Source organism: Manis pentadactyla, chromosome 10 (assembly GCF_030020395.1).
Source record: "Manis pentadactyla isolate mManPen7 chromosome 10, mManPen7.hap1, whole genome shotgun sequence".
NCBI classification, from domain to species: Eukaryota; Metazoa; Chordata; class Mammalia; order Pholidota; family Manidae; genus Manis; species Manis pentadactyla.
This window is the reverse complement of record NC_080028.1, coordinates 47,426,162-47,453,158: the sequence shown is the minus strand read 5'-3', so window position 1 is coordinate 47,453,158 and position 26,997 is coordinate 47,426,162. Positions and strand designations below refer to the sequence as shown.

General features: G+C 38.3%; 1 protein-coding gene and 1 pseudogene across 1 annotated transcript; one reads left to right on the top strand and one right to left on the bottom strand.

The window, feature by feature from the left end:
- Window positions 1–426: 426 nt before the first annotated feature.
- Window positions 427–1,366, top strand: LOC130685139 (olfactory receptor 6C2-like; annotated as a pseudogene).
- Window positions 1,367–25,516: 24,150 nt separating this feature from the next.
- LOC118936167 (olfactory receptor 6C2-like) lies at window positions 25,517–26,455 on the bottom strand. Its single transcript, XM_036933076.2, has one exon. The coding sequence runs from the start codon at window positions 26,453–26,455 to the stop codon at window positions 25,517–25,519; it is 939 nt and encodes a 312-aa protein (XP_036788971.2).
- Between the last annotated feature and the right edge of the window lie 542 nt (window positions 26,456–26,997).

Here is a 26,997-nt window from a genome sequence, read left to right as displayed (position 1 = left end):
GATTTAAATATATATTTTTTCACTTCAATATATATAGGGCTACATAGGTTAGATAGCCCATCTTGAATTATCTTTGGTAGATAGTATCTTTCAAAGAAATAATTCATTTCACCTAATTTTCCAAATCTGCTCTGCAGAGCTTTTCAAAATATTCCATGTTTATCTTCTTAATATCTGTATAATCTGTAATGATGTCATATATTTCCTTCCCTTATAAAATTCATCTTTTCTCTTTTATTCTAGATCAATCTCACAACAGTTTTAGTCATGGTATTCATCCTGTCTAAGCATCAACTTGTGATTCTATTAATCTTGTTTTTCCATATACTGTTTCAAAAATTTTTGTGTCATAATTTCCTTTTTTTCTGTTTAGATACTTCCCTTTTGACTTTTTACATGGCGATTACCTAAAACATCAAGGCAATAATGAGAAACCACACAGCAATAACAATATTCATCTTGTTGGGACTTACAGAGGACCCACAGGTGCAAGTTCTGAGCTTTATCTTCCTCTTTCTCACTTACATGCTGAGCATTACTGGAAATCTGACCATTATCATTCTTACACTCGTAGATTCTCATCTGAAAACACAGATGTATTTTTTTCTTCGAAATTTCTCCACCTTAGAAATCTCATTCACAACAGTCTGTATTCCTAGATTCCTGTACAGAATGTCAACTGGGGACAATACTATTACTTATAATGCTTGTGCCAGTCAGATATTTTTTATTGGACTTTTTGGGGCCACAGAATTTTTTCTCCTGGCCGCCATGTCCTATGACCGCTATGTGACTATCTGTAAGCCCCTGCATTGCATGAGCATCATGAACAGCAGAGTCTGTACCATCCTTGTCCTCTGCTGCTGGGTCTCTGAGTTGATGATCATCATTACACCGCTAGGTATGGGTCTCCAGCTGGAATTCTGTGACTCTAATATCATTGACCATTTTTTGCTGTGATGCATCTCCTCTTTTTAAGATTTCATGCTCAGATACATGGTTCATAGAACAGGTCATTATAATCTGTGCAGTACTGACATTCATCATTACACTGATAGGTGTTGTTCTTTCATACATATACATCATCAGGACAATTCTAAGATTCCCTTCTGAGTCACAAAGAAAGAAAGCCTTTTCTACCTGTTCATCTCACATGATTGTTGTTTCCATCACCTATGGAAGCTGTATTTTCATCTACATCAAGCCTTCAGCCAAAGAAGAGATAAACATCAACAAAGGGGTATCCCTGCTCACTACATCTGTTGCCCCTTTGTTGAACCCCTTAATTTATAATTTGAGGAACAAGCAAGTGAAACAAGCTTTCAGTGACACAATAAAAAAAATTGCATTTATCTCACACAAGTAAGAGCACACTCTATTTAAAAAGTCAAATGAAAACAATAGATTCATTCCTTAACATTTTTTCTCAAAGGCCTAACTAGTTCCATCAGGTTAACCTTCAAGTAACCCTTCAAAGCTTGATTGTGAACCTACTTGGAGGTTCTTACTCTCTTCAGTATCAATGAAAATTTCCTCTATCATTAAAAGAATGTGTTCAAGGAAACAAAATCTTCCTTAATTTCTCACTAAGCATTTCTAATATTATTCTTTAAGAAATTTATAACATGTTAAATATAGTATCTATGATTTTTGGAACAATAATTTTGTGAAACTCCTTTAATTCACATGTTCAAAGAAACCTTTGTATTAGGAAAAAATATTTCATAGTTGTTTTAAGGTATTAATAAAACTAACTTTTTAAAAATGTAGTCATTGATGTACATTGATGTACATATTGATGTACATATCAAGTAAAATGAAAACTTATTGTAGGAAGCATAATAAATCAAATACCAATCATCTGGAAAAAATTATGATCATATTTTCTATATTTGCAATCAGTGGAAAAATGTGAACCCTCACAGAATATCCTGGTATCCTTTTAAATGCAGTAGAATAGGAACCTTGGACCAGATCTAGAATGTCACAGTAAGATGACATTTTACTTAAGTTTAGAGAAGTGCCTACTTGTTCAAGCATAGTCTGTTGTCATTTAGACACAGCCATGTCTATTACCCCACAATTTAGTTCTTTCTCTTTGTGAAGTTATAATACAAAGACATAAATCCTTCTAGGTTTTCTTCTTTCACCTAGGTGACTGTCACCTAACCATTCTGTTCATTTTTATCGAAATGTATTTGGCATATAACATTGTGTAAACTCAAGATGTACAATATGTTGATTTGATACATTTATATATTTTCATATGATTGCTATTGTAGAGATAATTACCACCTCTATCACATCATTGATACATGAGATGTAACATGTAAAATGTGACATGAGATTCTATGTAAAGAAAAGAGCATAAACATAAATAAAAACCAACAAATAAGTGGTAAAATATTTGCAACATACATAACAATTAAGTTGTTAATATACAAGAAGTAATAAAAATTAATGCTCAGTTCTAGGAAATATTATAAGAGGAAAAAGATCTTTGTACAAAACATATTCTGCATCATAGCTGAATGTCTATTTAAAAAGTAATATAAATTTATAATAAAAATTATAGAATCATAATAAGCTTGAGGTAGTCATTTTTTTATAATAGTGATAGTATTTTAAGAAAGCACAAAGTTTTAACTGTTAGGATTGATTTAAAATTATAATGGAGCACACCAAAATAAATGTTACATATTCCCGAAGTGATTATACAAATTTCTAGGTATTAAGACAAAAAGAATTTTTACTTTTTGTCAAAGTGTTTTGAAAAACAACCCATAAAGGATATTTCATATTTGTGAATATACCCATTAATATGAATATATTTACATAGGAAATTTAAGGAAGTGCATAATAGAGACATTAATGGTGGTTTTAACCTTTAGCCTTAATTTTTCTATTTTTGTTATGTTAATTTGTTTAAATAAGAATTACATTAATTAAAAATATGTTATCAAATGAGAAAAGGTTAACTATTTTCTTACAGCTATTAGCAGCTATAATGTTATTGAATAGAAAAGTAAGAAAAGGTATTCTTGTTCTTTCTCATTAGATTTTTATTTTGTGTAAGTCCTATGTTGAATATCATTGTGCAATCTTCAATTCTCTGAAGACACCATCCCCACTGCTGCCAAAAGGTTACACAAAACACTAATAAATAACATCGGATCGTAATTCACCTGTAATTTACAAGCCTATGTAAACCTTTACTCATCCTTCTAACCGTCAGGATGTTCATGGACAAATACCTGACTTTAATCAATGTCTGTGGTCTTTGAGAGACTTAGAAAATTATCTTTTTAAGAAACAAGTTTGATACATTTTACAAAAGTAGAGAGATATGAATAGTTATTTAAATTGTTAAAGAAACAAGAATTTAAAATTTTGAATTGATTGGAGACTTTGATAGGGCTGGATTTGTATATCAACAAATAGTAGGTCACCTAAAACTAGGTGAAATGAAGGTCTTCTAGAAACAGCCTTGAATCAGAAATCATCTGCTGACGTAATTTACATTACTGCACTCTCTAAAATGTTCAGTTTTTTAAAAGACAAAGAAGTAAACATAAAGCGTCAAACAGTAGGGTCAATTTATTTTCAAGATATTTGGAAGTGAGGACAAGGCTTAAAATTTCCAGGGTTGTGTAAGGCACAGTTGTGTTAAGACTGAAGGAAAGAGAGGTAGGTGGCCTCTATATATTTTCATTTCTATGTCTCAGGTCTATTAGTCTATTTAATTATTTTAATTGCTTAATCTATTATAACTATTCATTTAATTTATTGTTAGTTGTGTGTTAGCTGTGTGATGCTCACATACTTGGGAACGCCTGGCTCATCCTAAAAAAACAAGCCAGGGTCATCCCTGCATCTCTTTAACAAAACCTGCAAACTCTCGGAGATTTACTATGGGAAATAGGCAGATGGTGAGTACAGAGTATCTCCCACTTCTGAAGAAAAGGACTACTTTAAAGCAATTAAGTGAAACCCTCACATAGCCAATTAATTAGAATTTATATAGTAAATGATACGGAGTTTTTTCAATTTACTTAAGGCCTTAAACAAGCATTGGTGAACAAAATCATTTAGCAGGTATTAATGTAGTTCGTTGGTGTTAGCTGAAGAACAACCACTGAGAACTTGATGGTCCACATTCATAATTTAAGAGTTTGAATCTCTGGTGTTAATATATTTCTGGGAGGTGTGCTAAGGAAGCAGGAAGGGAATCCATAAAAGGAAAACTATTTCTCTGCCAAACACAGGAATAAGTCAATTAAAACTTTTTTTGTCTTCATGCAGGTATTACATATGTAATGAGTATATAGTCAGGCTATGATGTAACTTAGGAGCCACTCTGAACATTTCCACCACCAAAAGTAAAAGCCAATGAGAATCCCCTAAATTAGAGTCAGGGACATGACAAAAGTAAGAGGTGTCAGAGTAGTTTCAAAATTGAGTTCACATAATGAATAATATAATTTGATCTAGGTCTGAGGGTAAATATTACCTTGAATTAACTCTATATTTCAGTCTCCTACAGTCTGTGGTTATTACATTAAACAAGATTATAAAAATCCCGTTTTCAACAATGTTTTTAGATCCTCTATTAGGACACAAAAACATTCTTAATGTGCCTTGGGAGTTTTGGAAGGATTTCTCTTTATAGTTCAAGTAGAAATTAGGAATGAATAAGAAAGTGCCATTCAGAATCAGCAAAAAGATGGAGTAAGGGGTAGGAAAAAAACCATAAATGATAAGACGAAATTTTTTTCCAGACAGGTAGTCCATGTAGGAGGACTCATGTAGTCGAACAGAGTCTTCAGCTTCATTGGTAGAGGATCTAGAAACATCTTGTGTATCAAACACACATCATGAGTCTTTAATTTATTATAGTTAAAGAAATCGTTAGAAGCAGATAGTGAAACTGAGTAAAATTTTGTTTAATGACATGGGAAATAGTCTTAGGGGAACAAAAGTGCTATGAACCAATCTATTCCAAAGTGCAAATTAAACTGAGAGTGCACATTTTAAAACTATTCTGTTAGAATATGTTTTGGTAGGACAATATTATTCACAGGATTCATGAAAAGTTAATTAAAAAAAAAATACAGGTCATGACCATTTAGTAGACTATAAAATCAATTAGATCAGATATTTGTATTTATTTTTAATGAGATACATTAGAACATAGAACATCAGAGAGCAGGGCACCTAAGGGTTATTAGTAATTTATTCACATTTTTGTTTCAGATGTATGTCTCTGAATATGTATCTATGTGGGTGTGAGCATATACAGTGGGCTGCAATATGAAATGTCTATCTTACCATATATTGTAGTAAAAACATTTCACAGTCGGATTTCTAACCAATCTAATGATATGCTATCAACAGAGCTAAGAGTATGAATTATTTTTAAATTCATTATTAAGTAAAACAAAAACGTAAAATATATTGCTTGGCTTTTCTGAACAAACTCCATTGTAACACACTTTTCCCACTATCTTCTCAGATTTTAATTCTCTCTCTTTACATGCAGATTGGGCAAAGGTCAGGACACAGGAATGAGAACCCACACATCTCTCACCAGTTTCATCCTCCTGGGATTGACAGATGATCCTCAGCTACAGATTCTGATTTTGATATTTCTACTGATCACCTACATGTTGAGTGTAACTGGAAACCTCAGCATCATCAACCTCACATTAGTGGATTCTCACCTGAAAACTGTGATGTACTTTTTTCTCCAAAATTTTTCCCTCTTAGAAATCTCATTCACTTCTGCCTGCATTCCGAGATTCTTGTACAGCTTATCAACAGGTGACAGGACTATTACCTATAATGCTTGTATATGCCAACTATTTTTTACAGATGTTTTTGCGGTAGCAGAATTTTTTCTCTTGGCCACCATGTCCTTTGATCGATACGTAGCCATATGCAAACCCCTGCATTACATGACTATTATGAACTACAGGGTCTGCAAAAGGCTCATCTTCTGCTGTTGGATGACTACATTGTTGATCATATTGATACCACTTAGCTTGGGACTGGACCTGGAATTCTGTGCCTCTAATGCTATTGACCATTTTGCATGTGATGCTAACCCTATGCTGAAGATCTCATGCTCAGATACATGGCTCATAGAGCAGGTGGTTATCATCAACTCTGTGATGATTTTCCTCATGACTCTGGTGTGGGTGTTCCTGTCCTACATGTACATCATCAGAACAATTCTAAGACTCCCCTCTGCCCAGCAGAGGACAAGAGCCTTTTCCACCTGTTCTTCCCACATTATTGTGGTTTCTATCACCTATGGCAGCTGCATCTTTGTTTATATCAAACCTTCAGCAAAAGATGAAATGGCCATTAGTAAGGGAGTGTCAATACTCACTTCTTCTATTTCCCCCATGCTGTACCCATTCATTTACACTCTGAGGAACAAACAAGTGAAAGAAGCCTTTAGTGACTTAGTCACAAGGTTTATATTGCTCTCAAAGAATTAGGGGAACATTGATGTCAGGATCCCTAAGTATATTTTCTTCAGTTTCTATTTAATTTTCTCCTTTCCTGGTCTGTGCATAGCCTTCCATTCAGCCTGTTGCTGGTGAAGTCACTCCTTTCATCACCTTATAAAGAAACCTCTTTGAGATGATAATCTTAGTGAATAAAAGTGAGAATAGGTGTTCCAGGAAATCTAAGCATGACTTCACTTTTAATGTTTCCTTGCAATGCTGGAAGGATTGGGAAATATGTCATAAAATGTTAGCACAATGGTGCACACCATTTTTCCACATAAAAAACAAAACAAAACAAAACAAAAGCCCACCTTACTCAAATAAGAAGAGACATAATATTGAAAAGAATCAATAGTTTTCTGAGTGTACCAAGGAAATATTTCATAAACCTCAGATACATTTTAAAACAGGAATAAGTATACAATTTAGGATTTGAAAGAAACATTTACTAATAAAGAATCTTAAAATCACAAGATTCACATATTTTATCGATTAGATCCAATCCTATATAAAAGTTATTTAAAAATTGCAAAAGGGACATGAATTCAGTGTAAATGAAGAGAGAAATGCACTGGTAATTCCTGTTAAAGATGAATCTTTCTCTGAAGTTACATAAAACAAATTCAGATTGCTGTACCAATTAAAATGTTAAAGCTTGAATGTAAACAATTTGAGCAAACAGATGCCAGTGAATCCAAGAAAATCAGTATAGGGCTAAAAGAGTGATAAATTCATAACGAGTAAGCCAAATATCCGGGGAATGAAAAAAAGGGAAACAGAACATAATGTAAATACCAATATCAATGTGAGAATCTGCTTTTTTTAAATGAAAAAAAAAGTCATTTCAACAGTCCAAATTATACACCCATGGGGTAAAGAGAAGTTTTCAATAAGAGTTTCCAGAATTTCCCACCTGGCCTTAGGCCATTTTCATACCAGTGCCTGTACACCACAGCAGAGCCTCTGGTCAATCTGGGTCAAGGTGTGGAGAGACAATGGCCATTCTCTCCTCACCTCCATTCCTGGTACCTAGTTGGTGTGGAGCACACCAGTCTCCAAGGACCCATCCACGGAGATCCTGATGGAAGGGGCGGTCTGCAGTAGAGCGTGAGCCACAGCCAGAAGGGACGGAAGGAGCAAGGACTGGCTAGCAACCTCGAGCAAGCTGCGAGCAATAAGACCTCTTTCTCCCCATTTACCTTTCCTTCCCCATGTTCTCCTTTTGTTTCACCAGATTCACAGGGAACTTGTCCAGGAGAGGGGAAGCCCCCTTACCCCCAGAACTAACGGTATTTCCCTAAAGAAAGATCAGCATTTCATCACTTGTTACATTTGGTACTAACTTTCACTTCTATAGTACAACACATCAAAACTTCCTTTGATCGCTGTTCTCTTACTTTAGGCCACTTCTCATATCACGGCCCAGGTAGGCAGGAATTTCACCCTCATTTTTCACCTTCCACATTCCCAGGGTCCTCCAGTTCAAATGATATTCCCACAAGGAATTTTTTGCTGACCGTGTCTTATGATTCCACCACTAGTACCACCAGGCCCCAGTTAGTGCAACTCATTCACACTAGTGTCATCACTTACCCCCTGCTTTCATACCTTACCAAACTAAAATTTTAAGTTTCCTTGTCGTTATTGTACTCTCAATGTCAAATGCCCAGGAGAATGTCTGCCCCAAATGCCAAATTCTAGAATGCTTTATGCCTGGCACACAGACAAATATTATTTGCCTAGTAGATAATTTTCCAATATGATGATTTGAAACTTCTGATCATGCAAAATAAGAAATAATAGTGAGGAGAAAAAACACAGAAGTAACATTTGACATTAATCTGTGAACAAAACTTAAAAAAAGGCATGGCTATAATGAACAATTCTGTTAAAATATTTATTTTTTAATATCTGAAGGAAATAAAATGGAAGACAAAATTTGTTGAAAATTGATAATATCATTAACCCTGAAAGTAACCCTATAACTTATATGTATAGTCATAATTTACACTAAAGAAATGTGGAGAAATAAAAGTTTGGAAAAGTGAATAGAATTAGGATTCAAAACTAGTTTATTGATTTTTGAAAGGAATTATTTATTTAAGTAGATTTGTCTGATTCTCCAGAGATGGTTTCAAGGAACTTCCCAGAAATACCAACCAGTATTAAATTTGAGCATGTTTTATTTCATTAACAAAGTACAAGAAAAAAGTAAAATGTAATGCATTTGCATAACACACATTATGAATACTAATAATATAATGGTAATAATGATAATGAATAACATTCATTATTATAATTGGATGATATACCATAAAAAATAACATTAAATGTTTAAAAATAAGGTTACCAATATATAGAAATAAAGAGCATGTGGAAATGGAAAAAGAAGTATAAGCCAGAGAAGAGGTGAAAATAAAAAACAGTACTATAACCTGGATATTCAACCTCATTGAGCAAAGCCTGCCTCCAGGCATTTTTCTAATTGCTAATCATCTGTTCTATGCAGAGCCTCCCCTTGTGAGCCCATTAAGAACCTAGAGGGCCCTGTACAGATTTTTCAAAATTTAAGAGTACTTGAGAGAAAGGTTCTCCAAGTTTCAGCCCCCATCTAGCACCAAAAATGTTTAATGGCCTTCTACATTTCAGCCAGGAGAAAGCATCTGGGCAGGTATCCTCAGCCTATGGCTATGGTTCACGTAGATTTCTGAGATTTTTAGCTTGTCTGATTCTTTGCTTCTGCCATAACCTATGCTATTAACCCATCATATTCAATCCAGGAAATATATATACTTCAGTTAAGATTTTACCTTTGCTTTTTTGTCCTTGTGGGAGTCTCTTAGCCTACCTATACCACTAAATGAAAGGCATAGAGTTCAACTATCAAGTCCTCAGTAATACCAATGGATATAACTGCTATCACGTCACTGATTTCTGAATTCTTCAACCAAAGGTGAAAAATTATTTTCTATTCAGATCTGGTTTATCCTCTGGGCTCACAGCTTGGTCACATATGTAGGTGGTATTCATGATATTAGTTTTATAACCTATAACCTGGCTGCTAATTGTTATTATTTAATCACACACTTTCTCAATCTCAATTTTGAAAAAATTGAGAAATAGACACAGGATTCAGATGACTACTAATAGTTGTTTCATTCATGATAAACATAGATTGAAGAATATGGCTAAGATGAGGGAGGTTCCTAAAACAAGCTTGATTTTCCCACCTAGTTAGAAGCTGCACATTTCTGAAACACAAGGTGTGGACACTGCCCAAGCAAGTTGACTCACTGGCAAATAGAGGTTAGAGGGCTGTGTACTTGCCTTGCACATAGCCAGTCATTAGTATTGATTTTATTTGGATAAATTTGGCAGAAAATTATTCAGTAACCTAGATTTTTAAACTATTAGTGAGTTTTAAACCATTCATAAAAGGAGACAAGATACAATAATTACCAAACATGTACTGTTTGTCTGGTTTCCATAACCATCAGCATATTAAAACTACTTTTCTCTATCACCCTGTGATGTTTTATTTCTTGGCTTCTGTGGATAAAATTGCAGTATTTACAGAATCTCTTGCTTTGCCTTAGTGAATGTTCATGTCAATAGGTGTTTCCAAGGGGTGGAAAGAAGTAGTCCATCTCCCTCTTATTAGGTGGTTACTGAGGGGGTAGGGAGTGAGGGCATACCCAGATGGGAGAGGTGTGGTGGGGTTCTCTGCCGGGAGTGGTGCCTTCCACCTCGAGATGGCAGAGGAGATATCATGGGAGGATGGTGGGGTGGAGTCCAGGGCCTAACTGTCACCGAGGCCATCATCCTAGGCACCAGCCACACCCTCATTAAAGTCTCACCCCGTTGTAATAAAGAAAATAAAAATGCAACAACTAAGCACTCCTCAGGGAGAGGAGCAGCTCCCCCAACCAAAACGTTGTGGAGCCCTCCATGCAACACCATTATACCCAGCATGTGCTGGTGGATATGAGCATCTGGATTCAGCAGAAGATGTTAAAACCTCTGCCTACATGGCTTTTGCTTTTTGGGATATAGGGATCAAAAGCATTCTTACGTAGTTCTGAAATGAGTAGACTGGTTTCCCTGATGACTCACCCTTCCCACCAACAGCAGTTCAAAAGTGCCTGTCACACCCTAGGGAATTGGGTGCTTCTGGATTGGCTGACAGCAGCCATCAGGGCAATTTGGCCTAATCAGGGTGATTTACCATACTTACCTACTAGATGGAAAACATGCGGAGCTCCAGCAGGCGTTATGAGACTTAGGCATGAAAAACATCATCTATAATATGGACCCCCAGTGCTCCAATGAGTTGTTCACCATAAGAATGAGACTTCTGGTGCTCCATTTATTTTCACCATCTCTTTTTGGGTCCCTAGTGACTACTCTTTCCCCAAACATAGGGCAACCAAAAGTGAGGCTACTAATACTTTAGCAGATCTAGGAAGGTTGAAACAATAAGAGCACAGTAGGAAGTACAGACTATGACTGAAAGGAGAGGTGCAAAAGGCCTCATGAAGGTCTCAAGGACCCAGGTGTGGGATGATTTCATAAAGGTGGGGGTAGTGAAATAATAACTTGATGGGATCCCCAATAAGATCTTGTTAGAATTGTGGCACCAATTAAAGCCAAAGAAGCAGTTCCAGCAGCTGCGATCCAGGACCTGGAAGCATGACCCAAAACCCCATGTCAAGCTTGGGTCCCTGCAAGACTTCCTGGGGGACAGCACTCAGGCTATGCCTGGGCCCTTATCCTCACTTGAGTACAATTGGACATTGCCATTTGACTGAGCGGAGGTCAAGGCCCCCACCTTGGGGGATGTGGTGGGGACCAGAAGCCATACGTAGAATTAGCAATTCACTGGTCCCCCATGAATATACACTGTGTCCTGGCTCTCATGGACACAGGAGCTGAATGTTCTCTGATTTATAGCAACCCTGAGCACTTTCCTGGAACCCTTGCTATGATAGATGGATATAGGGTTATAGCAATTGAAATGAAGAAAACCCAAATCCCATTAAAGACATGGAATTTACCTCCAAAGGAGAATACTGTGTACATTTCTCCCATCCATGAAAATATTTAGGGGGTTGATATCATACATGGCCTGTGGTAACAGACCACTGCAGGTGAGTTCAGGCTGAGGTATGTGGAGTTTAGGCAGGTCTGAGTGTATGTGCTAAGCACCTACCTATACCTCTGCCGGTACCTCAGTGGGTGACAAATACCAAGCAATATAATTGCCTGAGGGACACAAGGAAATTGGAGAAGCTCTACAGGAGTTGGAGAAGGTGAGAATCATAAAGTCCACTCATAATCATTTTAATTCCCCAGTATGGCCAGTGAAAAAGCCAGAAAGCTCCTGGAGTTACATATTAATACATTATCATTGTCTTGCATGTAGCTGTCCAGTTTTACTAACACCAGTTATTGAAGAAGCTGTCTTTTCCCCTTTGTATATTCACGTCTCTTTTATTGTATATTAGTAATTTTACTTCTAGGAATATATTTGAAGAAAACAAAATCCCTGATTCAAAAATACATATGCATGCCTATGTATATCACATCATTATTTACAATAGCCCAACTATTGGAGCACATAAGTGTCCAACAATAGATGAATGGATAAAGAAGATGTCATACTTATAAACAATGGAATATCATTCAGCTTTAAAAAAAAAGATATCCTGCCATTTGCAATAACAAGGATGGATCTAGAGGATATAATAATGCTCAGTGAAATAAGCCTGGTGGAGAAAGATGAAAACCATATGATTTCACTTGTTTGTGGAATATAAAACCAAAACAAATCATAAGGACCATGATAGCAGGAGACTCAAAGACACTGAGAAGAGACTGGTGGTCACCGAGGGGAATAGTTTGGGCAGGGAGGGTGAGGGGGATAGAGGGGCACAAAAGTTCTCAGTCATAATGTAAATTGGTTACAGGGATAATAGTACAGCATGGAGAATATAGGTGATGATTCTGTAACATCTTCCTATGTTGATAGTAACAGTAATAGAGAGGGTGAAGATTTCATAATATGGTAACTGTTAAAATGAACCACTGTGCTGTATGTTTGAATCCAATATAAGATTGTATATCAACTATACTACAATAAAAAAATAACTAAACCTGTAATATCTTATTGCAACAGAATGAAAAAAGATAGTAAAAATGTCATATGAGGAAATAAGAACCAATTTTAATTCTACCTGCTGACATAAAATGGGACAATTTGAGCATTCAAATGTAATAATTACTCTAACAGTTTCAAAAAAATAAAATACATGAAAAAAATCAATGTGTATATAGCTTTTTAAAGGAAACTGACCATCAGTGGAAGTTCTTAAGACATCAAATTTCTACCCCAGAACATTGATAAAGGAGGGAATGTTAATGCTCTGTATCCTCCCTTGGAATCAAATAGTATATAAAAAAAGCCAATATTCTGGAATCACAGAAATACAAATGAAAAAATGCTGTCAACTAATTAACAGAAGAATGAACCTCGACAATGCATTAGTATGTGCTAAACAGCATTTGTGAAATATTCATAATAGAGATGTGAGGCTGCAAGAACTGAATGCACTGATCAATCAAAGCATTGTTAAAAGCATGTCAAATGGACATTAAGGCTCATGATCTGGTGCTATAGAAAACATACAGCCTCACCTATCTACCTTCTTGCTATAAATATGAATATAATTCTAATTGGTAATTAAATCTAACTAACATGTGAGAAGTAATGGGGTGATAGAGAAACAAGTTAAGTGATACCATAAGGAAACAGTCAGTTTAATAACCAAGGATATCATATAACACAAATAACCTAATTTCTCCCTGAATTAAAGAATGAAATAAAAAAGGCCTAGAAGGAAATTTCCAAATGTTGTAACATAACAACTAAATGTGATGTGTTAGATGTGGATCCAAATACTTCACTTGTAACAGAAACAAAAATAAAAAACAAAATGTCTTTATGTAAGCCAGGGAAATATGAACACACACTGAATATAAAAATCTATGACGATTTATTGTTAATATTGTGTGGGTAAAATTGCAGTATTTCCAGAATCTCTCACCTGGCCTTATTTCTTCTCCATATCAATAGGTGGTTCCAAAGGGTAGAGAGAAGTAGTCCATCTCCATATCAATATGAAATACAAGGGCAAGTGAGGGCATGCAGAGGCCAGAGTGGTTGGCTGAGTTCCCTTTTTGGAGCTGGGTCACAAGAGACACAGGCAAGCAGAAGTGGACACCTGCTTGTAAGCAATAAGCAGCTTTCTCCCACTTTATTTCTCCCTTGGACTGATTTCAGTTTCAGGTAGTTTGCCCTGGGATAGGAAAACATTTCCCCCCCATAGTTCCATCTGATGGTAGTTCACAGAACCTCAGAACCTGAAATCTGTCTTCATGGGTGGAATTCTTAGGTGGGCTGCCCCTAGAGATGATGGAAAGATACCTGGAAGCCCCTCCGTGGATGGTGGGGAGGCCCTAGTGGCTGCAGTGGTGGAGGGTACAGCTTCACCGAAGGGCCCCCTATCTATGGGGCTTCCAACTGGGGAGCCCCTAGTGGGGAATTGGTCTATGGTAAAGCACCTGCTAGAAGGGTGGAACCTTCCCCAGTTGGGTACGGGTGGAGACACTGGAAGCTCTGGAATTAGTCCTCATGAGATAGAAGACTGATCAGAGGCCCCGGGTGGTCGTGTAGCAGCCAGGAGGGTGGGATGTCTGTTTCTCGAGATACTGGAAAGGGGTTTCAAGGAGAAAGACACACTTCAGTGATGCTTGGAAGAACTGTGTGATGATCTATAGGATGCTCTTAAGAAAGAGAGACAGTTATTGAGAAGGCAGCTTATGCTCCTGGAAGAGACCTTAGCAGCGAGGGAGGAGGCAGCAGGAGCAGCTATGCTGAGGGAGGCCATGGGGGAGGGGGAGGAAAGAGCAGTGAGGACAGCCCCGGAGACGGTAGAGGAGACGCTGGGGGAGGGGGAGGGGCTGGGGCCGAGAGTCCGTCTGTTGCCAAGGCCACCACCAAGGAACTAGCCCCTCTCGTATTAAATACCTGCCCCGCTGTAATTAGGAAAGTAAAAAGGCAACAACCAAGGGCTCCTCAGAGGGAGGGGCGGCCCCTCCCCAGGCTGTGGAGAACTCTGTTCTTCTCCCCTAAACCCTGATGAGCTGGGGGACATGAGCATCAGGTTTCAGCAGAAGACATTGGAACCTCTGCGTGCATGGCTTTTGCATCTCTGGGTTACGGGAGTGGAAAACACTGTTATGTCATGTTCTGAAATGGGTAGTCGGGCCGCCTGATGACTCACCCTACCCTCTGGCAGTGGCTCGGGGAATCAGGTGCTTCTGGATTGTCTGAGAGCAGCCATGAGAGCAGTTTGGCCAATCAGGGCGATTTACCATATTTACCCGCTAGCTGGAAAACCTATGCAGAGCTCCAGCAGGTGTTACGTGACTTGGGAATGAAAAATATCTTCTATAATATGGACCCCAGGGTCCCGATGAGGAGTTGTGCAACACAGGAATGAGAAATCTGGTGCTGTATACAGCTCCCCCATCTCTCTTTGGGGCTAGTGACTATTCTCACCCCCGACATAGGGCAACCCAAAGTGAGGCTACCCCTACTTTAGCAGAAATGGGGAGGTAAGAGCCCGGAAGCAAGTATAGGCTACAACTGAAAGAAGAGGTGTAATAGGCCTCGTGAAGGCCTCAAGGACCGAGATATGAGTTCATTTGATAAAAGCTGGGGTAGTGAACGTAAAATGTAATGGGCAATCCAATAGAATTTTGTTATAACTGTGGCACCAATTAAAACCAGAGCAGCAGTTCCAGCTGCTAAGGTACAGGACATGGAAACCTGAGTCAAGGCCTCATGCCCATCCTGTGTCCCTGAAAAACTTCCTGGGGGACAGTACTAAGGCTTTCCTGGGCCATCACCCTCACAAAAGGACAATTGGGCATTACAGTTAGACTGAGGGATGGGGTCACGATTCCCATTTTGGGGGATGTGGTGGCAACGAGAGGCCACATGTCAAATAAGCAATTCATTCTTCCCCTGTGAATGTACAACATGTCCTGGAGCTAGTGGACACAGGAACTGAGTGTTCTCTGATTTATGGCAACCTTGAGCATTTTCCTAGGACCCCTGCTGTGACAGATAGCAATGGGGATAGGCAATTAGAGGGAAGAAAGCCCAAATTGGGGATAGGGTGTTTACCCCCAAAGGAGTATACTGTGTACATTTCTCCCATCCATGAATGTATTTTGGGGGTAGATATCCTGCAGAGTCTGTGGTTATGGACCACTGCAGGTGAGTTCAGACTGAAGGTATGTGTGGTAAAGGCAGTTCTGAGGAGACATGCTAAGCACCCACCTGTAGCTCTGCCTGTACTTTGGTGGGTGACAAATAGTAAGCAGTACATATTGCCTCGGAAATTGGAGAAACTTTACAGGAGTTGGAGAAGGTGGGCATCATAAAGCACATTCATAGTCCTTTTAATTCCCCAGTGTGACCAGTGAAAAAGACGATGGCTCCTGTCAAAGCCTGTGGACTACAGAGAATTGAATAAAGTCATACTCCCTTTGCATGCTGCTGTCCCTTCTATAGAAACCACTCTTATGGCATGTACCATCATGGTGTAGACCTTGCTAATGCTTTCTTCTTTACTGACATAGCACAGGAAAGTCAGAAACACTTTGCCTTCACAGAGGAAGGCCAGCAGTGGACATTCACTGTCCTTCCGCAGGTATACTTCCACAGTCCCACCGGCTGTCATGAACTTGTAGCACAGGACTTGGCCACATGGAAGAAAATGTAAACACTGTGATCATATCACTACATTGATGATATTATGCCCTCATCTGATTCTCTTTCAGATTTAGAAGGTCCTAGATTGATGCAACATCTACAGGAGAAAGAATGGGCTGTGAACAGCACCAAGGTTCAGGTACCGTGACGAATGGTTAGCACCAGCTCCATTGGGGGCCACAGTTGTGGCAAGACCTATGGGTGTCTAGTCAGACTAAGACAGTTACTGTATATCATGTGACTGGCCATTTGCCTCTGGCATCCCCAGGGACTGATGAAGAAGACACATTGGCCCAGGTGCATTGGCTAGAAGGAAAGCCTGCTTCTGATGTAGCCCAATGGTTACACCAGCATTTCTTGTATGTGGGGTAGAAGGCAATGTGGGCTGTAGCCCATTGGTGGGGCTTGCCACTGACCTTTGAAGAAGTCAGCAGATCCCAGAAGGAGTGCTTTGTGTGCTCTAAGAGATACTTACACAGTGTCCCCCGCAGCATGGGACAATAGTATATTGGCTAATACACCTTGTCAGGTGACAGATAAACTATATTGGGCTTCTGCCCATATCTGAAGGATACTGGTATTCCATGACTTGCATGGATATAGCTACTGGACTTTTGGTTGCTTTTCCTGCACATCGTGCAGATCAGCAAATGCCCGAAAGGAGCCTAGAGCATCTCTTTGCAGCCTATGGCCAGCCGCAGGTGATAGAGAACAATCAAGGCACCACTTTACTGGATGTGCATTACAAGAATGGGTGCAGGAAATAGGAATAAAGTGGAAGTTTCAAGTACCATGTAACCCTACCAGGGCAGGCATGATAGAGAGGAACAATGGTCTGTTGAAATTTGGCCTGAAGTCGGACACCAATAACATACAGGGCTGGTCAGTTTGCTTATGGACAGTGTTATGGTGCTTGAATTAGAGGTCCCCAAAAGGAGCCTTGAGCCCTGTGGACATGCTAACATACATTGCTCCCTCTCCTATACAAGTGTATGTGCAAACCAAAGTGGAGTTATGGAAGCCAGGATATGGCCAGCAGATCAACATCCTGCCGCCAGCCCCAACTGCGTCAAACCCCAGAAACTGCTGAGTGGATGTGGCTTTGGACATTTCGACACATGGACCAGCAATGTCTGGTCCTCCTGGCACCTTGGGGAAATGGCCTGGAAGCTGGCCTCCTTTGTTGTCCTTTGGAACATCAGAGTTACCTGAAAATCGTGGTAGTGTACCCAAAACATCTGGGAGGTAAGAGCATCTTTATGGCCAGTGCATGTACCTCCCATAGCCCTATATATTGACCCACCTGTAACTTCCACAAGGAAGGGGTTGAAAGTCTGGTATAATACACCGGAATGAGACCCCATTTCCTGCCACTGTCCTATCACAGGACCACTCTCTTGCATGCATTCTGCCTGATGGACAAGAATTGCTCATGCTGATATCATTAATAGATGAATCTTATCATCCTTAAGGTTATTTTCCTCTACAGTCCCTGTGGCCTCGACCCACCTCCAGCTGCAGCTGCTGCATGATGACTGCTCGGATCTCCCTACCTGTTTAACTACTGCCTGTGGAATGGGTGAGCTATGGACTTAATCTGCACAGGACTTTGAAACAAGCTGAATCCTCCTGCTTGTGGATATTCTTGATTTTTCTGTTGTTGCTATTGTACGTCATTAGTCTGGTTACAATGCTCCAGTTTTCTCACACATAGGCCATTGTGGAAGATGGGGAAAGATCAGATTGTGATGTGAGATTTCTGGAGGGTGGGCTGTGTGTAAAATTGCAATATTTCCAGAATCTCTCCTGGCCTTAATGCATCTCCATATCAATAGGCATTTCCAAGGGTAGAGAGAAGTAGTATATCTCCATATCAATACATGATTATATGGGGGAGCAGGGCCTACCTGGAATAGACATATTTGGTGGTGTCCCTTTTTCTGCAGCCCTGGCAAGCAGAAGTGGATGATTGCTTGAAGGCAATTAACAGGTTTCTCCCACTTTATTTCTCCTTTTGACTGATTTAAGTTTCAACAGTATTTTACACCCAGCTGGGAAAATATTCCCTTGGAGTTCCAATCACTATTATAAATTTTCAACAATTTCTGGCTTACATTTTATTTCCTCCACATATTTAGAAATGAATATTCTAACAGAATTTTTACTTATATCCATGCCTTTCCTGATCTTTTGTTCACAGATTAATGTCAAATACTACTTCTTTGTTTTTTGTTCTCACATATTTCATTTTGCATCATCAGAAGTTTCAAATCATCATATTGGAAAATTATCTATTATGTAACTAATATTTGTCTAGATGCCACATATAAAGGATTCTAGAATTTGGCATATGAAGCAGACATTCTCATTGGCATTTGCCATTGAGAGTAGAATAAAGACAAGTAAACATGAAATTGTGGTAGGGCAAGGTATGAAAGCAGCGGGTAAGTGGTGACACTAGCGTGAATGAGTCAGACTAACCCAGGCCTGGTGGTTCTGTTAGTGGAATCATAGGACAAGGTCAGCAAAAAATTCCTCGTGGGAATGTCATTTAAATTGGAGAGCCCTGGAATTTGAAAGCTAAAAATGAGGGGAAAATTCCTGCCTAGCTGGGCCGTGATATGAGAAGTAGATTGCAGTAAGAGAAGAAGTATCAAAGGAAGTTTTAATATGTTGTACTATGTAAGCTGAAGTTGGTAGAGAATATAATGAGTAATGAAATGCTGATCTTTCTTTAGGGAATCACTGTTAGGTGCTGTAGTTCCGGGGGTAAGGGGTTCCCCACTCCTGGGCAAGTTGCTATGAATCGGGTGAAACCAAAAGAGGACACGGGGAATGGCAGGTTTGGGAAAGAGGTTTTATTGCCAACAGCTTGCTTGAGTTTGCTAGCCAGCCCTCACTCTGTCTGTCCTTTCTGGCTGTGGCTCACGCTCTATCCCACAGATGGCCCCTTCTATCGGGATCTCCATGGACAGGTCATAGGAGACTGGTGTCTCTCCACCAACTAGATACCAGGAATGGAGGGGAGGAGAGAACGGCCATTGTCTCTCCACCCCTTGACCCAGATTGACCCGAGGCTCTGCTGTTGTACACACATGCTAGTATGAAAATGGCCTAAGGCCTGGTGGGAAATTCTGGAAACTCTGGCTGAAAACTTCCACTTACCGCATGGATGCATAATTTGGACACTTACTTTTCATATTAAAAGAGCAAATCTTCACAGTGATATTGGTATTATCATTATGTTCAGTTTCTCTTTTCTTCATTTCCAGTATACTTGGCTTACTGGTTATGAATTTATCACTCTTTTTGCACCATATTGGTTTCCTCAGACTCACTGCCATCTGTTTGCTTAAATTCTCTACATTCAAGATTTCACATTTTAATTGGTACATCAATATCAATTTCTTTTAAGTAACTTCAGGGAATGATTTATCTTTAACAGGAAATACCAATGCATTTCTTTCTTCATATTAATGAATTCATTTCCTTTCCATAATTTTTAAATAACTTACGTATTGGTTTGGATCCAGTCAATAAAATATGTGAATCTTGTGGTTTTAAAGATTCTTCAGTAGTAAATGCTTCTTTCAAATTCTAAATTTTATGCTTATTCTTTGTATTAAAATATATCTTGGGTGTATAAAATATTTTATTGTTGCACACAGAAATTATTGATTCTTTTCAATATTATGTCTCTTCTTATTTTAATGTTTTTTTGTTTTGTTTTGTATTTTGTTTGTTTGTTTTATTTGGTGGAATGATGTGCCCCATGGCAGTAATATTTTAAGCCAAATTTCCCAATCCTTTCAGCATTGGTAAGGAAATGTTAAGAGTGAAGTCATGCTTAGATTTCCTGAAACACCTATTCTCACTTTTATTCACTATGATTATTATCTCAAAGAATTTTCTCTATAAGGTGATGAAAGGGATGACTTGACCAGCATTAGAACTGAATGGAAGGTCAAATCTCGATCAGGAAAGAAGAAAATTACACAGAAGGTGAGGGAAATATGCTTAGGGATCTGGACAACAATGCTCCCCTAATTCCTTAAGAATAATATAAAAATTTTGACTAAGTCATGAAAGTCTTGTCTCACTTGTTTGTTCCTCACTGTATAAATAAATGGGTTTAACATGGGGAAATAGAAGTAGTGAGTATTGACACTCCCTTATTAATGACCATTTCAGCTTTTGCTGAAGGTTTGCTATAAACAAAGATGCAGCTGCCATAGGTGATGGAAATCATGATAATGTGGAAAAAGCAGCTGGAAAAGGTTCTTGTCCTCTGCTGTGCAGAGGGGAGTCTTAGAATGGTTCTGATGATGTACATGTAGGACAGAACCGCACACACCACAGTCATGAGGAAAGTCATCACAGCACAGACAATAACCATCTGCTGTATGAGCCATGTATCTGAGCATGCTACCTTCAGCATAGGGTTAGCATCACATGTGAAGTGGTCAATGGCATTAGAGGCACAGAATTCCAGAACCAGTCCCAAGCTGAGTGGTGGCAATACGATCAACAAAGAAGTCATCCAACAGCAGAAGATGAGCCTTTTGCAGACCCTGTAGTTCATAATAGTCATGTAATGCAGGGGTTTGCATATGGTTACATCTTGATCAAAGGACATGGTTGCTAGGAGAAAAAATTCTGTTACTGCAAAAACATCTACAAAAAATAGCTGGCACAACATGGAACATTTTCAAGAAAAGATCATTTACTAGGTCACAAAAAGAGCCTCAGTAAATTCAAAAAGATTGAATGAGTCCCAACCAGTTTCCCAGATCACAAAGGTATGAAACTGGAAATAAATTATGCAAAGAAAATGAACAATCCCACAAACACATGGAGGCTTTACAACATGCTCATAAATAACCAATGGATCAATGACCAAATAAAAACAGAAATCAGGCAATATATGGAGACAAATGAGAACAATAATTCAACACTGCAAAATCTGTGGGATGCATCCAGGGCTGTGCTAAGAGGAAAGTGTATTGCTATACAGGCCAAACTAAAAAAGAAGAACAATCGCGTATAAGCAGTCTAATCTCACAATTAATAAAACTAGAAAAAGAAGAACAGATGAGATCCAAAGTCAGTAGAAAGAGGGACCCAATAAAGATTAGAGCATAAATAAGTAAAATTGAGAAGTCTAAAACAGTAGAAAGAATCAATGAAAGCAAGAGCTGATTCTTGGTACAACATTCGAAAATCCATCAACGTCATCGACCACATGAATAAAAAGAAGGACAAAACCACATGATCATCTCCATAGAGGCTGAAAAAGCATTTGACAAAATTCAACATCCATACATGATAAAAACTCTCAACAAAATGTGTATTGAGGGCAAGCACCTCAACATAATAAAGGCCATATACAACAAACCCACAGCCAACATCATACTTAACAGTGAGAAGCTGAAAGCTTTTCACCTAAAATAGGGAATAGGGCAGGAATGCCCACTTTCACCACTTTTACTCAATATAGTTCTGGCGGTCCTAGCCATGGCTATCAGACAAAACAAAGAAATACAAGGCATCCACATTGTCAAAGAAGAAATCAAACTGTCACTCTTTGCAGATGACATGATATTGTACATAAAAAAACCTAAAGGCTCCACTCCAAAACTACTAGAACTAATATCTGAATTCAGCAAAGTTGCAGGATACAAAATTAATACACAGAAATCTGTGACATTTCCATACACTAATGATGAACTAGCAGAAGGAGAAATTAGGAAAACAATTCCATTCACAACTGCATCACAAAGATGAAAATACCTAGGAATAAATCTAACCAAGGAAGTGAGAGACCTATTCTCTTAAAACTACAAGACACTCTTAAGAGAAATTAAAGAGGACACTAACAAATGGAAATTCATACCATGCTCTTGGGTAGGAAGAATTAATATTGTCAAAATGGCCATCCTGCCTAAAGCAATCTACAGATTCAATGACATCCCTATCAAAATACCAACAGCATTCTTCAACAAAATGGAACAAATAGTTCTAAAATTCATATGAAACCACAAAACACCCTGAATAGGCAAAGCAATCTTGAAAAGGAAGAGTAAACCAGGGATAATCTCACTTCCAATTTCAAGCTCTACTACAAAGCCACAGTAATCAAGACAATTTGGTACTGGCACAAGAACAGACCCACAGAGAAGTGGAACAGACTAGATAGCCCAGATATACACCCAAACGTATATGGTTAATTAATATACAATAAAGGAACCATGAATACACAATGGGGAAATGTCAGCTCATGTTGGAAAAACTGGACAGCTACATGTAAGAGAATGAAACTGGATTATTGTCTAACCACATACACAAAAGTAAACTCAAAATGGATCAAAGACCTGAATGTAAGTTGTGAAACCATAAAACTCTTAGAAAAAAACATTGGCAAATATCTCTTGGACATAAACATGAGCAACTTCTTCATGAACATATCTTCCCAGGCAAGGAAAACAAAAGCAAAAATGTACAAGTGGGACTACATCAAGCTGGAAAGCTTCTGTACAGCAAAGGACATCATCAATAGAACAAAAAGACATCCTACAGTATGGGAGAAAATATTCATAAATGACATATCTGATAAAGGGTTGACATCCAAAATATATAAACAGCTCATGCACCTCATCAAACAAAAAGCAAATAATCCAATTAAAAATGGACAGAGGATCTGAACAGACACTTCTCCAAAGAAGTAATTCAGATGGCCAACAGACACATGAAAAGATGCACCACATCGCTAATCATCAGAGACATGCAAATTAAAACCACAATGAGATATCACCTCACACCAGTAAGGATGGTCAACGTCCAAAAGACAAATAACATCAAATGCTGGTGAGAATGTGGAGAAAGGGGAACCCTCCTACACTCCCAGTGATAATGTAAATTAAGTCAACCATTGTGAAAAGCAATATGGAGGTAACGCAGAAATCTAAAAAGAGAAATACCATTTGACCTGGGAATTCCACTCCTAGGCATTTACTCTAAGAATGCAACAGCCCAGTTTGAAAAAGACATCTGCATCCCTTTGTTTTTCACAGCACTATTTATAATAGCCAAGAAGTGGAAGCAACCTAAGTGTCCAACAGTAGATGAATGGATAAAGAAGAGGTGGTACATATACACAATGGAATATTATTCAGCCATAAGAAGAAAACAAATCCTACCATTTACAACAACATGGATGGAGCTAGAGGGTATTATGCTCAGTGAAATAAGCCAGGTGGAGAAAGACAAGTACCAAATGATTTCACTCATCTGCGGAGTATAAGAACAAAGAAAAAACAGCAGCAGAATCACAGAACCCAAGAATGGACTAACAGTTACCAAAGAGAAAGGGATTGGGGAGGATGGGTGGGAAGGGAGGGATAAGGGGAAAAAGGGGGCATTATGATTAGCATTCATAATATGTGGGGGACACGGGAAGGCTGTACAACACAGAGAAGACAAGTAGTGATTCTATAGCATCTTACTATGCTTATGGACAAGTGACTCTAATGAGGGATGTGGGGGGCTCTTGATAATGGGGGGAGTCTAGTAACCATTATGTTGTTCATGTAATTGTAGTTTAATGATACAAAAATAAAAATAATAAAAATAAAAAGATGAAATAAACATATGCAAAAACTAAAAAAAAAAAAGAGTGGACAGTAATTGTCTTAAAGATACTCACTGTACTTGAGAAAAACAGAATAGCAGAACTCGAGGTGGACCTCAACAAAGAGATAGAAAGCAGAAAAGAGGAAATCAGGTGTAAATAATTGAAAAGATGAAATAAAAAATACACTGAAGGGAATAACAGTGGACTAGAAGATTCTAAAGAATAGATAAGTGACTTGGACGACAGAGAAATGGAAAGCAATGAAACTAAACAACAGACGGAATAAAGACTTAATGTGAATCAGGTAAGAGAGCTCTGGAACAACAGCAATGTCCTAATAAATTCCTATAACATTATAGGAGTCCCAGAAGAGAGAGACAGGAGTAGAAAATTTATTTGAAGATGTAACAGCTGAAAACTTCCCTAACCTGAGGAAGGAAACAGTCTACCAGGTCCAGGAAGATCAGAGTGTCTTTCCTGAATTATTAACTTTTTTAATGTTTTTGACCAATCCTCCTAATCTTTAACATTCTCCTTTTTTTTAACTGAGGAGAACTGGTAATAACATTCTATGAATTTAAGTATAGAACTTAAATAACGTTAAATTACAATTTAACATCTGTATACAGTACAAAGTGATCACCATCAAAAGTCTAGTTACCATCCACCACTGTATAGTTGACCTCCTCCACCTATTTTGCCCACCCCCCCACTAACATTGTTCTTCAATCAAGGGATAATGGAGGTCTGGGTATCGGAAAACTTATCAAACCAAGATTCAGTTCTCTTGCCTGTAAATTCTGGCTTGTTCTCCTTTAGTCTCTATCTAAATACCATCAAAGATAAAGCCAGTAAAGGACATGTAGTAATTGACTGTTGTCCTTTCTCTTGTGTTGTCTTCATATTTCAGGAGGCTGTGAACTGATATAATTTCAAGAAATGACAATAGAAACTTTTTTTCTGGAAAAAATTGGATTTAAAGGAAAGAATATAGTTCACTGATTTTGAAGTTGCCCCATTAACAACTTGTGCTCATTCTTGATTTGTGAACATTTTATAACGAAGAAGTGCTCTGCAATGCACGTGTGATCTACTTTCAAGATTTTTGGAAGAATCTTGAATTGCTCTTACACATTTGGAGGTTTGATGTTAAAGTATTTCCAAAAGTGAGAAATAGTCTTTGAGCATCTGTACTCTATATTAGGAGAAGACTATATAATATAGCCAGAAACTGAATTTCATTTATTTGCATTTAATTTCTATTACATTGAGCACTTTGGGACTCAGGTCTCTGGAATATGCATTTATTAAAGAAACCATTCTGAAAAAAAATAAACCTGAAGGAATGAGACATAAATGCCTTGATTTTGACTTTTCAATTATAAGGGGAAAATACTTTTAGGGGAAGATAATGTTGATATGACTACAGAATAGGAAGAAACAGTTTATTTGGAAAAATCATGAATATAGCTCATGGATTATTCATATTTAAATTTAATTTAGTTTAGTCTAAAAAAAATGAATAGTCTCCTACTTCTTCGTGAGAAATCCAATCTGTTTTACCGTGTCTTTTAAGGCATTTTTCACTTGTTTGTTTCGGAGTGTATAAATGAATGGATTAAGCAAAGGGGCAACGGATGTAGTGAGCACAGACACCACTTTATTAATAGCTACTCCTTCCTTTGCCGAGGGCTTGATGTAGATGAAGATGCAGCTGCCATAACTGATGGAAACCACAACCATGTGGGAGGAGCAGGTGGAAAAGGCCTTCTTCCTTTGCTGGGCAGAAGGGAATCTGAGAATGGTCTTGATGATGTATGTGTAGGAGAGGACAACACACACCAAGGTAATAATAAGTGTCACCACAGCAAAACTTAAGGCAATTTTCTCTATGAACACTGTGTCTGAGCAGGTTATCTGTAAAATAGGAGATGTATCACAGCCAAAATGATCAATCACATTTGAGTCACAGAATTCCAGCTGGAGGCCCATGGCAAGGGATGGGAGGATGATTAACAGGCCTGCAATCCAACAGCAGAGAACAAGTGTAGTGCAGACTCTGTTGTTCATGATGCTCATGTAATGCAGGGGCTTACAGATGGCCACATAGCGGTCATAGGACATAGCGGCAAGGAGAAAAAATTCTGTTGCAGCGAAGAGGACAATAAAAAATAACTGGGTGGCACAAGCATTATAAGTAACTGTATTATCTCCAGATATCAGAGCATACAGGAATCTGGGGATACAGACAGTAGTAAATGAAACTTCTAAGAGAGAGAAATTTCGGAGAAAAAAATACATGGGAGTTTTAAGATGTGAATCCCACAGTGTGAGGGTGATAATGGTGAGGTTCCCAGCCACACTCAATAGGTAGGTGATAAACAAAAATACAAAGAGCAAGACTTGTAGTTTTGGGTCATCTGTCAATCCCAGCAGGATGAATGTGGTTATTGCTGTGTGATTCCTCATCACTGCCTTGTGCCAAGTCAAGAGCGATTCCACCTGAATAGAGAAGTGTCGCAAGAAGCTGGCCCTGGAACCTGGATGCAAGCACCCAGCAAGCAGCTCGCACGCACTTCCTTCTTTTCCTTATTGGCCAATTGTTAATAGCAGTGCCTTTGACATCTTATGAGGAGGCAGCTACAGGAAATATCTAAGACAGATCTTATGCTTATAATTCTTTGATTAGCAAGCACATTTACAAAAATGTCAAATAAAAGCCAAAGAAAACATAAATCATATGTGTAATTTGTCATTTCTCAGCAATACTGTTTCATGGTACAGATCTTATTTGTCCTTATCCTGGAGGAAATTAAGTCATTTCTGAAGTTTTCTTCTCCCTTCCTCATCTTTCTATGCTTTTGCACACCAGACTGAAAGCTCCATTTAAAAAATCAAGATCTATCAATTAGCGTTTTTGTGTGTTTTACAATTTTTAGAGCAGTTTTAGGACCACAGCAATATTGAGCATAAGGTACAGAGATTCCCTATATCCCTCCTGTCCACACGTG

Excerpts from the sequence above, each read along its gene's own strand:
- LOC118936167 (XM_036933076.2), bottom strand. The coding sequence starts at position 26,455 with ATGAGGAATCACACAGCAATAACCACATTCATCCTGCTGGGATTGACA.